The 15919-nt window shown below is 36.8% G+C and overlaps 1 protein-coding gene across 1 annotated transcript; it reads right to left on the bottom strand.

Moving 5' to 3' along the window:
• Positions 1-9269: 9269 nt before the first annotated feature.
• On the bottom strand, positions 9270-15483 carry LOC128158811 (fibropellin-1-like). The gene is made up of 8 exons (XM_052821771.1): positions 15294-15483; positions 14871-14995; positions 13777-13903; positions 13132-13295; positions 12592-12710; positions 10027-12501; positions 9637-9784; positions 9270-9476 (listed from the first exon to the last, which is right to left on the bottom strand). The coding sequence occupies exons 1-8, from the start codon at positions 15351-15353 to the stop codon at positions 9332-9334; spliced, it is 3363 nt and encodes a 1120-aa protein (XP_052677731.1). The 5' UTR covers positions 15354-15483; the 3' UTR covers positions 9270-9331.
• Positions 15484-15919: the final 436 nt, after the last annotated feature.

Below are 15919 nucleotides of genomic sequence, written 5' to 3'. Positions count from 1 at the left end.
GACATTAAATTTCATGAAGTTGGATTTCATTTAAAAAAGACTTCAATTTAATGGAATTATACATGCAATACTTATATTTTCAATACAATAAAATTAATTTTTTTTTTATTCACTGATAACAAATTGTTTTCTTTAGAAAATTTAATTTTCTTACAAGATTTTGAAACCCTCAGAGATTTCTGTTCAAAGTATGGTCTGAGTTAAAATTCCCACACGAAGTAATATAATTCTAGTAGACAATGCTAATTATCCTATAGGATTTAAAAAGGTTAAAAAAAAAAAAAAAAAAGATACATCAGTAACTTTTAAATCAGAAATGCACAATTAATTGGTGCAAAAAAAGCTACAACTGCACTAGAAAAATTAACCGGCACTCCATTATTCATAAAACTGGTTTTCCGACTAAATCTAACGATTACGACACAAAAAGTGTCTCAATATTTATAACACGTCAAAATAAAAATCCAATTTGATATTGGAAAGCAATAAAAGTTCACCCAAACGACGGAATGGCTGATTCCAACATTCATCTACGGGGGTCTATAAAATAAAGGGAGCTGAATGTTAATCACCCATCCCTTCCCTTAAGTAGACTTCTGGGGGTTCGTTTATTCTGCCACTGTGAGAGGTAAGCTATGGTTCCTTCTTTCTCCTTATGGTGAAGACTTCTCTCTCTGTGTATATTTAACGCTCTTTCTTTCTGACCAGCAAAGATGACGCATAATAGGACAATTTTTACCTGTTCTTCTTGGAGAACGCAACCAGTAAGCATTTTGCGCCGCAGATATTTTGAAATGTTCACAACAAGACTTTAAACCTTGAGTTGTTGGGAAAATATTTGGTAATATACAATTCTTGGAAATACTTTTGCTATAATTCATTCATTGATTCACTGCTGAAACGTTTATTGTATAAATGTTAATAGAGTGTTGTTTATTTGTATCCGTGTAACTGTTTGTTTGCTTCCGGGTTTTTTAGGGAGTGTTGAAATTTGATTATTCAACACTTTCTGTGTCAATTTAAATACTGCTCTAAAAGGGATTTTGTTTACAATACGAAGTCGAAATACATTACACTTTTAAAACTCCTCGTAAACAGATGAATACAAACAAGCGATACTATTTACCTAAAATAAGGTTGCTCAAAATTAATTTTTTGTTAAATGTCATATTCAAAATACTAAACCTACGAGGGAGGGCGATAAAATCAATAAAACACATTTTTCAAAAAAGTGATTTAATTCATTGAGTATTATAAGATACAAATAGATTAGCTGTTTATTGATTTATCTGTCAGTTTTAAAGACAACCCCATTGAGTATATCCGAAATCTAATCAATAATGTGATCCTAAATATTTCTTATTTCTACAGATTGCAGCATATTGGTTGCAAAAAGTAAAATCAAACTGGTAAAATTAACATTACAAAATAGATTTTTGATTTGTAAAAAGATGACTTATCATTAGCTTCCGCTTGCGAGTGTTATAACTAACTTTGACTGACAGCGAACAAATACATGTATATCTACATCAACAAAGTATTTTCATCCCTCGTTCCTAAGGAATATGAAAAGCAGACGAATATCTACAGACACACAAATCACAAAACCGGATCCAACCACCTCGATCCAAGATTAGCAATTTGCCTGCGTATGAATATTAATCTTTTTCACCAATGGCAATTAAAAGAAACCTCAGTCAATTTTTGACGCTTCGCGTCGGTTGACAATGGTGTTCTCGGGAGTGTCAATTTTAACCGTTACCCTCCCAAACGAGCACAATTTATATAATGCCATCGTTTCTTTATACTGACTACTTTCCTTCATGGGCCGGTTGTTTTTTTTTTCATTTTAATTTTGAATAATTTTCCATATTTCGGGGAGGGGCTGCTGTTGTTGTTAGTGTTGTTGTTGTGGTTTCATTGTAGAGCGTGGAGTGGGTAGGTTCTGCTTTTATTGGATTGTTTTTGTCCAAGTCTGAATTCCATTATTTTCCCGGCCATGTCGTACAAAAGAAATCACCGGATGGATGAAGTTGGGGTTAATTATAATTATGAATTATCTATCATTCCGCCCAGACACGGATTTCCCTTCATCAGTCTTTAAATATATGACCTTTGAGCACGTACAAATACCCTTTAAAGGAATGGGCTGCGATCAGGTAAAACAAGGATAATGTCATCGGGCTCGTTGTTCAAAAATAGAAACATTTTACATCCCGATCTGGCGTACTTTTACAGACCCCACCGGCCGCACCTACACATCGTTACATTCCTTTATGTAATAACCCGGACTCTTGATTGCAATTGTTCCCACTTCAGCACTAATTGAAATCAATAGTCGGTGTGTGGCCTCAGACGTGACCCTTCGTATCGATATTAATTATTGGCTATACAACGTCTATATAGGCATAATTGGCAGTGTATGTATGTATATACGAATTAAGAATTCCCATCTCTGATCATGAATACCCCAGCCTACATCAAGTTACTTGAATGTGTATGATCCAGGAGTTCCAAGTATTAGATTTCCTAAAACACACTGGCTCTAGGATGGTAAACCTATGCGTAGCGTTTTTCAAGTTTTTATGAGAACTGTCTCATGCATTAATCATTTTAAACTCTGGAAATTTCATGCAGAAAAGGAATAAGCGAGCTATGACAAGTGTTTTTGCCTGCTGTTTTATTCTACACAGTACATAAACTGACACTAACAATCCCGTAAAGCCAGAAAACTTTAGAACTGCTTCAAGGGTATTATTGTAAAGTTCTCATTATTGCGAATTCTGGGTAATTATTAAAACAATCCCCGGCTATGACCATTGATTATTGTTGTTTTAGTTTTGAGAATCCCAGCTCAAATTTGATGCTAAAGATTCATGTGAAAGATTAAGAAAATGTAGATTTTGCGTGTCCCTTTACCAGTTTTTACACCATCCCGGTTTTGTTGAAAACAAGTTAGTAAAATTCTGCTTGTACAGGCTGCCTTTCATGTCCAAGATATGATATTACATACATGTATGTAATACATGTACCGTGAAATCATTTAAATTCGTGGATTGGTTTTTTTTTTACTTATACTTGGGGGTGTAATTTCGTAGATGCATCGGTTTTAAGTTTCAGTTAGAAAAGTATCTCTTTCATAATTTGTTTTCGTCGAGGATTTAAATTAGGACGATGTGTGATGGCTAGCCACGAATACCACGGATATTGAGCCACCACGAATTCTAATGATTTTACGGGTATATAACAAATCAGTCTTTTTAGCTCACCTGAGCTGAAAGCTCAAGTGAGCTATTCTGATCACATATTGTCCGTCGTCCGTCTGTCCGTCCGTCTGTCCGTCTGTCCGTCCGTCCGTCCGTCTGTCCGTCTGTAAACTTTTTACATTTTGAACTTCTTCTCTAAAACCGCTTTTCCAATTTCAACCAAATTTGGCACAAAGCATCCTTATGGGAGGGCGAATATAAATTGCAGAAATAAAAGTTTGATCTGTATTCAAAGCGGAGAAAACCTTGAAACTGTAGAAAAAGGGGGGTGCATTTTTAAAAATCTTCTTCTCAAGAACTACCGAAGCAAATTCAACCTAGTTTAGCATAAATTATCCTTATGGGAAGGAAAATATAAATTGCAAAAATTAAGTGGTAATTCTGTTTCAAATCTGAGTTATTACGAAAATAATAATAAAGGAAAGGCGTGTTTCAATCAGTTTAATAGCTTCGGGTTCGGCATCCGGTAAAATGATTCCATACTTCTAAAACGAGGTTCTTTGTTTAAAGCAGCCATGACATTATACGAAAAAGGGTCGATCTGACTATGATGAATTTGCTTGTTGTGCAACAGTTCACGTATGAAGGGAAATTTTGAAACATACAAAATATATTGGTGCCGATTTTGTGAAGTAAATTGAGGCTAAATATTTCAATGCGTTGACAGTTTTCACACATGACGTTGGTGTTAGCTTGTTCTGATTTTCGTTTCGTTCTCATTATGCTTTGTAACCTGGAAACTATCGTCTGTATTTCGTGATTTTTACGTATCAAATCAAACAGAGACTTCGGTAAATCAAACAGTTATCTGTTTACCTGCAAAAATTAAGCAAAATCGGATGTAGGGGTACTGAAATACAATTCATTATATCGGTAATTCGGCATTATCTTTTGCGTAATGGTACATGTAGATTAATGCAATAGGTTTTGTTGAGATGCTCGGCATTTTCTCGAGTTTATTCAGTTTAAATAGAGTTTGATATCGCTGACGGAAATATGTAGGTATATACATGTATATATATGATTCATTTCGAAAAAATAAATTGTGTTCTTTATTTGTTATACATGTAGTGCATGTTTCTTGTGTTTAATTATTTACAATTTCTATTTACTAACCATATTTGAGTGTTAAGCTTCGAATTATAAGCAAGATTCAGAGATTTGCTCACAATTCTATGTTTGTACACAGATCTTAAAAACTAAAGCTTAAAAAAGTAAAAAAAATTGTCAATATTTATTAAGAAAATTTTCAAAGTCTGTTCTTCCAGAAACCAACTTTAACAACTTATTGTATTGTAAACTTAACCTTTTTAGCTCACCTGAGGGTGGGGCCACAATTGGGGGTCGAAGTTTAACAAATAAATATATAGAGTAAATCTTTAAAAATCTTCTCCTCAGAAACTAATCAGCCAGGAAAGCTGAAACTTGTGTGAAAGCATCATCAGGTAATGTAGATACAAATTTGTGAAAATCATGATCCCCAGAGGTAGGGTGGGGCCACAATGAAGGATCGAAGTTTTACATAGGAATATATAGAATGAATCTTTAAAAATCTTCTTCTCAGAAACTAATCGGCCAGGAAAGCTGACACGTGTGTGGAAGGATCCTCAGGTAGTGTAGATTCAAAGTTGTGAAAATCATGACCCCCGGGGTACGGTGGGGCCACAATGGGGGATCGAAGTTTAAAATAGGAATATATAGAGTATATCTTTAAAAATCTTCTTCTCAGAAACTAATTAGGCAGGAAAGCTGACACTTTTGTGGATGCATCCTCAGGTAGTGTAAATTCAAAGTTATGAAAATCATGACCCCCGGGGGTAGGGTGGGGCCACAATGGGGGATCGAAGTTAAACATAGGAATATATAGAGTAAATCTTTAAAAATCTTCTTCTCAGAAACTAATCAGCCGGCAATGCTGAAACTTCTTCGGAAGCATCCTCAGGTAGTGTTGATTCAAAGTTGTGAAAATAATTACCCCTGGGGGTAATATGGGGCCACAATGGGGGTTCGAAGTTTAACATATGATTATATAGAGTAAATCTTTAAAAATCTTCTTCTCAGAAACTAATTAGCCAGGAAAGCTGAAACTTGTGTGGAAGCATCCTCAGGTAGTGTAGATTCAAATTTGTGAAAATCATAACCCCGGGGGTAGGTTTGGGCCACAATGGGGGATCGAAGTTTTACATAGGAATAAACAGAGTAAATCTTTAAAAATCTTCTTCTCAGAAACTAATCAGCCAGGAAAGCTGAAACTTGTGTGAAAGCATCCTCAGGTAGTGTAGATTCATAGTTGTGAAAATCATGATCCCCAGGGGTAGGGTGGGGCCACAATGGGGGGTCAAAGTTTAACAAAGGAATATATAGGGTAAATCTTTAAAAATCTTCTCAGAAACTAATCAGCCAGATGCTTCTTTATAATTGTTAAGACTTTGGTCCCAGGACAATTCTTTGGCCTCCCGAGAAGGTTCAGAGTTTGATGTACGTTTATATCTAATATATAAACTATTGTTAAGGATCATTTTGAGAACTGCAATACTCAACATATGATATGACTATAAAATCATCTTGTTAGAAAAGGGACAAATGATTATAAACATAAGAATATCCAGGGGAAAATGGATTTTATTTATACAGGATCTACATGTATTATTGTACATTGTCCAGATAGTTTGTATTATGACTCCATTAAGCTGATTTTATCATACCTATTGTTCCTCAGGTGAGCGATGTGGCCCATGGGCCTCTTGTTTATTATACTGTCATACTCACTGACAACGAGGGCGATAGGGGTCAAAATAAAATGGGGGCGAATATTTACAGCTGTACCTGTAAACAGAGTATATGTCCTTTAATTAGACGAATTTCAGTTTACTTCATATAGTTCCGAGAGATTTTCAATCATAAAGATCATAGCAGATTTAGCCTGGGGTACGGGGAGAATTGGTCTAAAATCGAAGATCTTCAATTTTTGATAACTCTTGCTTTTTGTTATCATACATAGAACGTGGGTGTAAAACGGATGTTGTTCCCTTTACTATGTTCATGACTGTATAACTATTTTATTTGACAAATTCGAACACTGCGGGGGAACCAGAATAAATGTGTCCGTGTATGAAGCGCTGTAAATCGCTCTAGTGCTACAAGAATACAGAAAATTAATCACATAGACAAAAAAGCTACAAATACCAAACCCTGGCTTGGTTTTATACCAAAATGGATTGACCTATATATATCCGGGCCAAAAAGCGATATATGGCCGCCAATGCCATTGGAGAATAGGGATCTGTCAAATTAAACTATACAAGTACCCAGACCATAAACGTTGCAGCCCCTAGCACACCAGAGGGACTCAGAGAGAGCCACGAGTCTCGTGTAGATGATGCCAAGACTAGGCATGGATCTCAGCCATCTCTGATAAAAATATGGTCAATCAGATTAAACATGTGGGCTTCGCTTGTACTACGGGGTATTCTGTTTATTGTTGCAATCCGTAATATAAATACAAACGACTTATAGTGCGGTAATTGGACCTATTTTTATTATTTTCTGTCGGCGCAGACTTTATCGGTTTATAGAATTCGAGCTCATGAATGTCCATTGTATATTCACTGTTCTGTGTATTCACAGTAGTGAATCATTAAGGGTTTGTTTCAGTCATGTCGATCGCCTATTCCTTTTTTGTTCTTTTCACCCAGAAAACATCTCGAGCATTACCCAATAAACGTGATGTTTAACCGTAATTTAATTCTCCATACATGCATGAGTCGGAGGAACTTTTACATAGTATACTTCGTGCGTGAAAGATCATAGGTTCAAACACCCGTTCTCCCAACACGCAATGTTGTCATGCTCGGTTGGAGAATAATCAACTTGAAAGTTTTCGGGTTTTTCGGTCTTGCATGGATGCAGAGCAGTTGCCATAGTGACAATAACAATACAGAGATGTGCAACGACTCACGCAAATGTTTTCTTTGTTCAGATCTTGCTTCTCTCATCATGCACATGAACCTAATTTGTATGTTTACAGTTAAGTCTGAGAAAATACACGGAACGAAACTGGTTTAGTATATATACAAGTTTAAGCTCTATGATCATGAAAATTGCGGGTTGCGTGTACACACTTTATTATATGAAGTAAAAATAAGATCGATAAGAGTGAATACAAAATAAAACGTTATAGACGAAAGTAAAACGACTTAGAGCATGCACCATTGGAACCCAATAACATAGTAAATAAATGTACATGTATAAGTTTATATTACGGTAGACACACATGTGCCTAAAATCACAGTTACTCGAGGGCAGGACCGACCACTCACCCACCCACCCCCCCCCCCCCCCCCACACACACACACACCCAAGTATCTAGATCCCCGGGTCTTTACTCATTTTTTTTTTCATTATATTGTACTTTTATAACATATTTATTAAGGATAATTTAATGAAAAAATAAGTAAAGTCCCGGGAGTCAAGATTCTTGGGGGTGAGAGATGGAAGGGGAAGGGGTCGGTCTTTATTGTCCTTAAGAACCTTTGCCTAAAATGTAATATATATACCTTAACTATCTATTTGAAAATAATATATTTGTAAAAATCCAAAGTATCGTTACCTTAACGGGGTTGTTTTGGGGAATACATTTCTGGCAAACATGTAGCTTTATATGCCGATATCGATGGGCATTACATAATTGATTATAAAGAAAACACCCATCTTTGTACACAAAATGGCATGTACAATGCAGCAGAGCTGGTGTATCATAAACAATTGATCGGCGCAGTGCACATCAAGCCGAACTCCTGTTAAATGTAATATTTGTAAAATTTATATATGATATTACATGTAAGAATAAACAAGTGCGGTTTTTCCAAAAATAAATACTTTTTAACTTGCAAGGTACCATTTTATTAGCATTTCTCTCCCAGATACAAAGCATTATACATGTACAAAATCAGCCTTGCGTTTCCATTTTTTTTTTTTGTGAGCACCCGTTAAATAAAAGCAAGTAACTACAATTTAACTTCTGTACGCACAGGATGTTCGAGTTGGAATAGCAGAATTTGAAAAGGAAGATAATTAAAGTATGTCCACATCCATGTCCTGTCTACGTATCCCATCACTTTTTTTCAAATGTTTTCCATTAGACTTTAAAAGCGAACATCATGGAAGAGAGAGTGCCCCTTCCATGGGTCGCATTGTCTTCACACCCCAATCCCCACTGCCCGTTTTTTCCTTTGATGTGGTTTAAAAATAGTAAATGTTTGCGTATGTGGAATAATTCAACTTCAAACCGAGGATGAGTTTAGATTACCTCTTACGCAGTCAAGTAATGACAGAATCTGTTTTATTAATACTTGATAGTGATTTCATTGATATATATATTCATTTCTGAAAACGATGTACGATAATGTTTGTAAAAAAACAACCTGCACAATACTCCTTGTTACAGATCATTGCGTAAGAAACCGTGTAAAAATTATCAGGATTATTCCTCCGACCACATTTTCCAAAGGGACCAATTTTCGTCCAATTAAACACAGCCGCTAAATATCAGAGCAGCCTTGATTGCAAAAGGTAATGTCAATTTCGCGTGCAATGGAAACATTCACGGAACCCTGGCAAGCACGTGAAAACACGTTTTTCCTCTCTCTGGAAGCCTCTTGCAACATTAATAGGTACGTGTTGGACTTGGTGTACATAACGATACAGCCGAACCGACCTTACTTTTGCGAGTAGTTTTTAACGATTCACAAAGACTGCACTTCGCAGCAAATAGAGCAAGAAAGGGGCAAGAGAAAGAAGAGTCTTGTAAATAAAATAGATATATCATTAGTGTTTTAGTTAATCAATATCTAATGAAACAGACGATTTAAGAACTCGACGGTAAAGAGGATGTCGGCAAAACTTCAATACCCTTACATCAATGATCTCTGGAGCACAGGTTAGAAATATATTATTTTTTTTAAACTTTATTTACAGACACGGTAAATAAAAATACAAGTACTGTCAAATTTATACGATTTATTTCGTATCCTTTACAACAGTGGTAGGGATCAAGCGAGATAACTCTAATTTGCATTGAGAACTGCATTCTTAAGGATGTCATGACAGAAATCATCGATGTCATCACAGAAAAGGTGGATGTCGTTGGAATCTACATTACTCCGTTCTCCTTCTTCACACTTAATATCAAATGTAAATGACATAACTTGCCTAAAGGAGAAGCAAAATGCAATGCATTATAAATAAATTAAAATGTAAAATTAATATTGAAAAGAATTCCCGTTATTCATCCTATATTAATACCACCAAGTTTCATATCACAGAATCAGAAATACCTGCAGCTCTTCATAGTACAAATTAATATACAAACCCATTAAATGCCACTGAATATGGATGAAGGTGGCCCTTGGTATTGCTGCATATCGCTTTGGTTAAGGCACCTTCTATTGTTGCTATGGCACGTCTGCTTTCATTTTTCAGCTCCTCTTTCAAATAAGTAGATAAACTGTATTTTGTGACTGAAAAAAATTATCATGAAAAATTCATTAAGCTTCAAATATGTCATTTTTTTTACAAATTTAGAAATTAGTAAAATGCTATGAATATATCTCCATATGCCAATGAAGTTAAATTTTACATGTATTGTAATAGTTTGTTTCATTATCAAAGAACCAATCGTTAATTATATGAATATATGCGCCACTTTAACTATGCCGCATGACTTGCATTGATCAAATATATTAATGAAATATAATTAAACCTTGGTGTTTTGGACTGACATCTCTAGCAGATCGTTTACTCCAGCGGCACTCAAATCCGCCATCATAGTTGTAGCAGGTGGAATGTGGGGGACACATATTGAGTTTACACTCGTCCAGGTCCTGGCCGCAATCTTGACCCATGTAGCCACTAGCGCATCTGCAGTAATATCCATAAGGGTTATTCGTGCATGTTGCGTTATTTCTGCAGGGCGAGGAAAGACAATGGTCAATGGCCAATGCACATGTCGCACCTGTAAAGCCCTCGTGACATACACATTCAAAGTTACCAATTTTATTCTTGCACGTCGCGAGGTTTTTACAGGGACTGGATGAGCAGTAGTCGTATTGGGCGCAATCCCTATCTATCCAGTTGTCAGTGCAGTTGCAGCTGTACGAGGTTAGACCATTGATGCAGATGCCATCGTTCCGACAAGGGCTGGTGCTGCAGTAATTGCGCTTTTCGCACAAATGGCCAGTCCATTCAGTTGAACAGAGACATGCAAACGCGTTTGTTAACGACGTGCACGCTCCGTCGTGCTGACACGGATTCGGATAGCAGTAATTGACGTCCGTGCAATTCGTGCCTATCCAGTCCGGTGTACAGTCACAGCGATACCCGTCCAATAAGTTAACACAAATACCCCGATGTTCGCAAGGATTCGTGGCGCAATAGTTAACCTGGTCGCACGCTTTTCCGGCCCAATTGATGTCACACTTGCAGTTGAAGTCGTTATGCGATTTGAAGCAGTTTCCACCATGTTGGCACGGGTTGCTTTTGCACGGATCGTAATGGCAGGAGTAGCCGTCCTCCTTGTTGATACATTCACTGTACTGACCGCATCGACTGGGACAATGATTGTTGCGTATTTCCAAGGTTGTGCAAGTTTCGCGACAGAAGTCTTTACTGTCGCATTGTCGTCCTGTCCACGCCGTCGAGGAACAGTTGCAACGTGGACCAGTAATCGTATTCATACAGTGTGTGTTGTGATAACACGTGTACCTGGAACAGTCTAAACACTCGTAAGAGCCAAGCGCGTTGCTACATAAAGTATGCGAAGGACAGGAACTCGCCTGCTGGCATTCGTCGATATCGTTTTCACAATGTCTTCCTGTCCAACCGTTGGGACATCCACACGAATAACCCCCTGGGTAATTAGAACAGGTCCCCCCGTTTCGACATGGAGAGGACATCGTGCATTCGTTGATATCTTTTTCACAGTTTCGTCCGGTCCATTGTGAGTTGCACGCACAGATATACGTGTTATCAAAATCCGTGCACGTGCCATTATTCCTGCAGGGATGATATGTGCATGAACTCATGTGAACATCACAGTTCTTGCCAGTCCACGAGGTAGTGCAAGCGCAGTTGTAACCGCCGACAGAATCTGTACAAGTCCCAAATACCCCGCATGGATTGTACAAGCATTCATTTATGTTGGTTTCGCACTGAACACCGATCCATGATTGTGAACAGTTGCAAACGTTAGTATTTACAATGCAGTTTCCGCCGTTCACACATGGCTTTCCACCCCAATAACACAAATCGCGATGCTGGCAATTCCGTCCCATAAAACCTTTCGCACACTTGCACTTATAATCGTTGAGGACGTTGACGCAAGTTCCGGAATTTTGACACGGATCTGACACACATGCGTTGTTAAGTTCACAAAGATCGCCATACCAAGATGGAGGACAGGCGCATTTGTATCCTAGGCTTGTCTGAACTGGTAAGCACGTCCCATGGTTTTGACATGGAGATGCGTGCTTACAATTATAAATTTGGCAATTCGTACCCGTCCAAGTTGAAGGGCATATGCAATGGTACTGTCCTCTGGATAGCTTTTTACAGTCGCCATTGTTCTTACAAGGGGAATCATAACACTTGTCGTAAAACTCACACTGAGCCCCGTAAGATCCTTTATCACAGAGACAGTTCACGGTGGATCCGTTTTGCACACATGTACCCATGTTGTGGCAAACATGATTGAAGCACAAGTCTTGAACCTCGCATGATACGCCTTGATATCCGGGTGGACATGCACATTTCGGAGACCCCAGGGGAGCGCGAACACACTTCCCACCATTTAGACAATCCATCCTGCACTCAATGGAGCAATCTGGGCCTACATGTCCAAAACGACAAGAACAGCGCGCTTTTCCTTTGGAAACGGAACAGGCGCCATTATTGTAGCAGGTTGAAGGCGAACACGTGGTGGCAACTAATTCTTCACAATGGACACCCGTAACATCCGCTGGACAAGAACAGTTATGGCCACCCAGAGTGTTGATGCATTGACCAGTGTTGCATGGATGTTCTTCACATTCGTCCCTGTCCATGATGCATTGCTCGCCGAAAGCAAAATCTCCACAGTGGCACCGGAAGCCGCCAATAGTGTCTTGACACTGCCCGAAAAAGTTGGCACATGCGTAGTGGCATTCATCGACGTTGTTTTCACAATACTGACCCTGCCATCCTGGAATAGAAAATGTAAATGTATTATAAAATAAATGAATTACATATTCTTTGTTTACTAAACAGGTTTCATGTGGTTTTGGATTTTTACCGTTTTTACAATATTGGACGCCGTTTACTATACATCTGTGCGGGTCGCCGGGACAATACACGGAACAGTTTGGTCCATGGTATCCTTCGGCGCAAAAGAACCAGGATGTCAGAGTCACACTAAAATAGTTTTAAATATGTACAGCATTTTTCATGTCCAATAAAAGGGGGAGGGGCAGCAAATGGATTAGGCAACTAGTACTAGTATTAAACGTCGACGAAATCGTTGTACAAGAAGAAGAGGGTTTAAACTGATGACTACATTTTCAACAATACAAGCAATTTTGGTACTCTAAAAGATAAAAATATCATGACCTATTATATCAATTAAGTAATGAGTTCAAATGCTACCTAGTTTATACAAGTATAAAAAAAATTTGGGGCAGTTTTTATCAATTTATTTGTTATAATTTAATTTTCTGATATTAATTGTATATATAGGAAAAAGTCATCTGACTTTTGAAATGACGTTAGATAGATGAGAGAGAGAGAGAGAGAGAGAGAGAGAGAGAGAGAGAGAGAGAGAGAGAGAGAGAGAGACCTGATGATGCTGTTGTGGAGAGCGAACGTCCTGTACTGATCGTTGTACAGTATATACTGACTTCCGTTCGTCCACTGGTCCGCCCCATTCAGAGTCTGTTCCAGTAGAAGTCTGGAGGAGTCGTTGTTGTAAACAGATACTTGGAGAATGGAGGACGGGCCCATCTTTAACCAGAAAAGAGAATGATAAAACTTGTTGTTTGTCATCAAATTGAAATAGACTCCAATAGAATCCTTAGTACGATTTCAAACAACCCCTTGCATTTGTTTACATGGGGGTTTGGCAACTTATTTATTTTCTTTTTTATTGCTTATTATTTATCAAAAAGAAAACAAAGGTCAAATAAGCTAATAAACAATGTGTTTATTAAATGCACTGCAAAACGAAAATTTTAAAACTTACATATTATCAAATATACCTCACAAATACCGGTATTTTTACTAAGTCACCCCTATAAATATATGATTATACTGAACGATTTTGCTGAAATATTATATACTTAGGTCATTTAATTGTTGAATCACACAAATACTGCATGAAATAAAATTTGTGTTTACAATTGAAATATTCTTATAGGTAGATTCTGTAAATTACAATGTACATGTATTTTTTTTTCTTCAAAACTACACTAAATGCATGGAATACCGTGTGGTTGGCGTTCATCTCCAGTGGGTTGAACCTGTCCCCTATGTTCCGTCCTAGAACTCTAGACTGGTACCCTGTCATGTTCACCCAGGCCCGGGCCGACTCGTCACACTGAAAATCATGGTCTCTACAAAAAGATGTGGCCAGTTTGTTTACCATTTATGCCCATGTAATTGCGTGATTAAGCAATATATACATGTATATATTATCAAGTCAATTTTAAAAAAAAAATGAACGCTCTTAGGTTGATCTACATCGAATCGCCAGTGATGGGAAATTATAGGACTACACCTTGTTTTATAAAGAAATAAAGGAAAACAATTAAAGAAAAGTCGGACAAGGGACATTAAAGTTACAATATCCATGTACAGTGTAGAAAAACGGTCATCATATGAGGTATAATAGACTGCAGAACTCAAAACGTCAACTGTTGCAAACGTCATGAATTGTGATAAAATCAAATATAACTTTTGCTGTAAGTAAACATTATTCATTTACCCTCTCAAATCTTTATAAATGGTACAAGAGGTAGAGGTCGTATAGACATACATGTATTTACATATACAAACAGTATGGATGAGCAAAATTGGATCATTATATTTGTGAAGAACAAGTGATCTCATAACTTTTCCTTATGAAAATAAAAAGTTTTCTTAAAAATACAGAGTTGGTATTGGACAATAAGTTACAAAGCTTTAGAGTATTAAGTTGATCTAATAGTTTCTTGCTAAAAAATTGTTTTGAATCGAAAATATGTTACATTCTAACAGGTAGTGAAACTCGTTCCCAATCTGATTATTGCATAAATTAGAAACTCTTTCATGACGTTGTAAATTGTTCCAGCGACCAACCTCTATAATGGAGAAAGATGGTACCTGCTTGTTAGAATTTCACAAGAATATTTCTAAACTTTGTAGGTAATGCATTTATTCACTATAATTAACGATATAGAACTCTAACTGCGTGGTTGATTAATTAGTCAGTTTTTTAATTAACTCATTTACATGTAACAAATACTATAATTGGTAATCATTCAGTTGTGATTATACATTAACCATATTTCTTAATAACATGCGTCTTATACATTTACTTACTTTATACAGAGGTTTATATGGAAGCCACAGTTGTTATCCCTGTTGTGACATCGGTCCGTGGCGGCTGTTGTGTTGTGTATGACAACTTGATCAACGTGAACAAACACAACAACGTTACAGTGTATCTACAACAACAACAAAGGGCAGATGGGTGGCAACAACGAGAGAGAGAGAGAGAGAGAGAGAGAGAGAGAGAGAGAGAGTCAGTCATCGAAATAATAACTTTCCTTAGACAACTTATAGATACTTGAAACCATATAGTAGGATTTATATATCTACGTAATCATAATAAATATATATTACTATATATTATCATACTCTTTCCAAGTACATGTACACATTATTTACTTTGAATTCAATATGTTATATTTGAATCATAAACGTATTTATCGAACAGGTGTTTATGATGAAAGCTTATCTTACCTGGCAAATCAATGCACAGTGCAGAAGAAATCCCGAAAAACAAAATCTGAGCACATTCATCTTCAGTAACGAATAATTAATAAATCAATATTTCTACTAATATTAGTAACTGTGACCCATTGTTCTCGATCCCAGAATGCTTTGTTGTGATACAAGGAAGAAAGACCGGTGTACCGGTAATTGTGGGGACATTCCAATTCTCCCCATTTTTTATCTTTAAGTAAATAAAACAAACCGATATACCCGTCTAAAGCACTTTGCGTATTAAGGTTTTTCAGGTCATCGGAAATATGAAGGTGATATTTTGATAGGAATCATTTACTTAACATTTAAGGAATGTATTATGTATTATACATGTATTATACACATTCAACTTTACCTAGCGTTTTCTTTTCAAATATGCAAAATAAATTAGTAATAATTTATGTTGTGTTGACATGTTTTGTCCTATAAAATTAATATACATGTATAATTATGTGATAAATTTTCTTAATAAATTTCTTCTTAATATGTACATATGCCCCTTTTGAGTAAAATGACTATAATCTTCTGATATCAAATAGTAAGTTCAACGTGGGTCACGAGGCACACTTGTCAGTCAAGGGTTTTAGGTCTTCAATGATCAT

The sequence above is a fragment of the Crassostrea angulata genome, chromosome 8 (genome assembly GCF_025612915.1).
Source record: "Crassostrea angulata isolate pt1a10 chromosome 8, ASM2561291v2, whole genome shotgun sequence".
Classification (NCBI taxonomy): Eukaryota; Metazoa; Mollusca; class Bivalvia; order Ostreida; family Ostreidae; genus Magallana; species Magallana angulata.
The sequence above is the reverse complement of the archived record's forward strand: the minus strand, read 5'-3'. Positions and strand labels throughout refer to the sequence as shown.

What these genes read in the sequence shown, in the direction of transcription:
- LOC128158811 (XM_052821771.1), bottom strand. Translation starts at nt 15,353, where the DNA reads ATGAATGTGCTCAGATTTTGTTTTTCGGGATTTCTTCTGCACTGTGCA. An exon ending in AGATGAACGCCAACCACACG is followed by an intron (nt 13,296 to 13,776) that starts GTATTCCATGCA and finishes TTCTGGTTAAAG; the next exon opens with ATGGGCCCGTCCTCCATTCT. An exon ending in TATTCAGTGGCATTTAATGG is followed by an intron (nt 9,477 to 9,636) that starts GTTTGTATATTA and finishes CTTCTCCTTTAG; the next exon opens with GCAAGTTATGTCATTTACAT.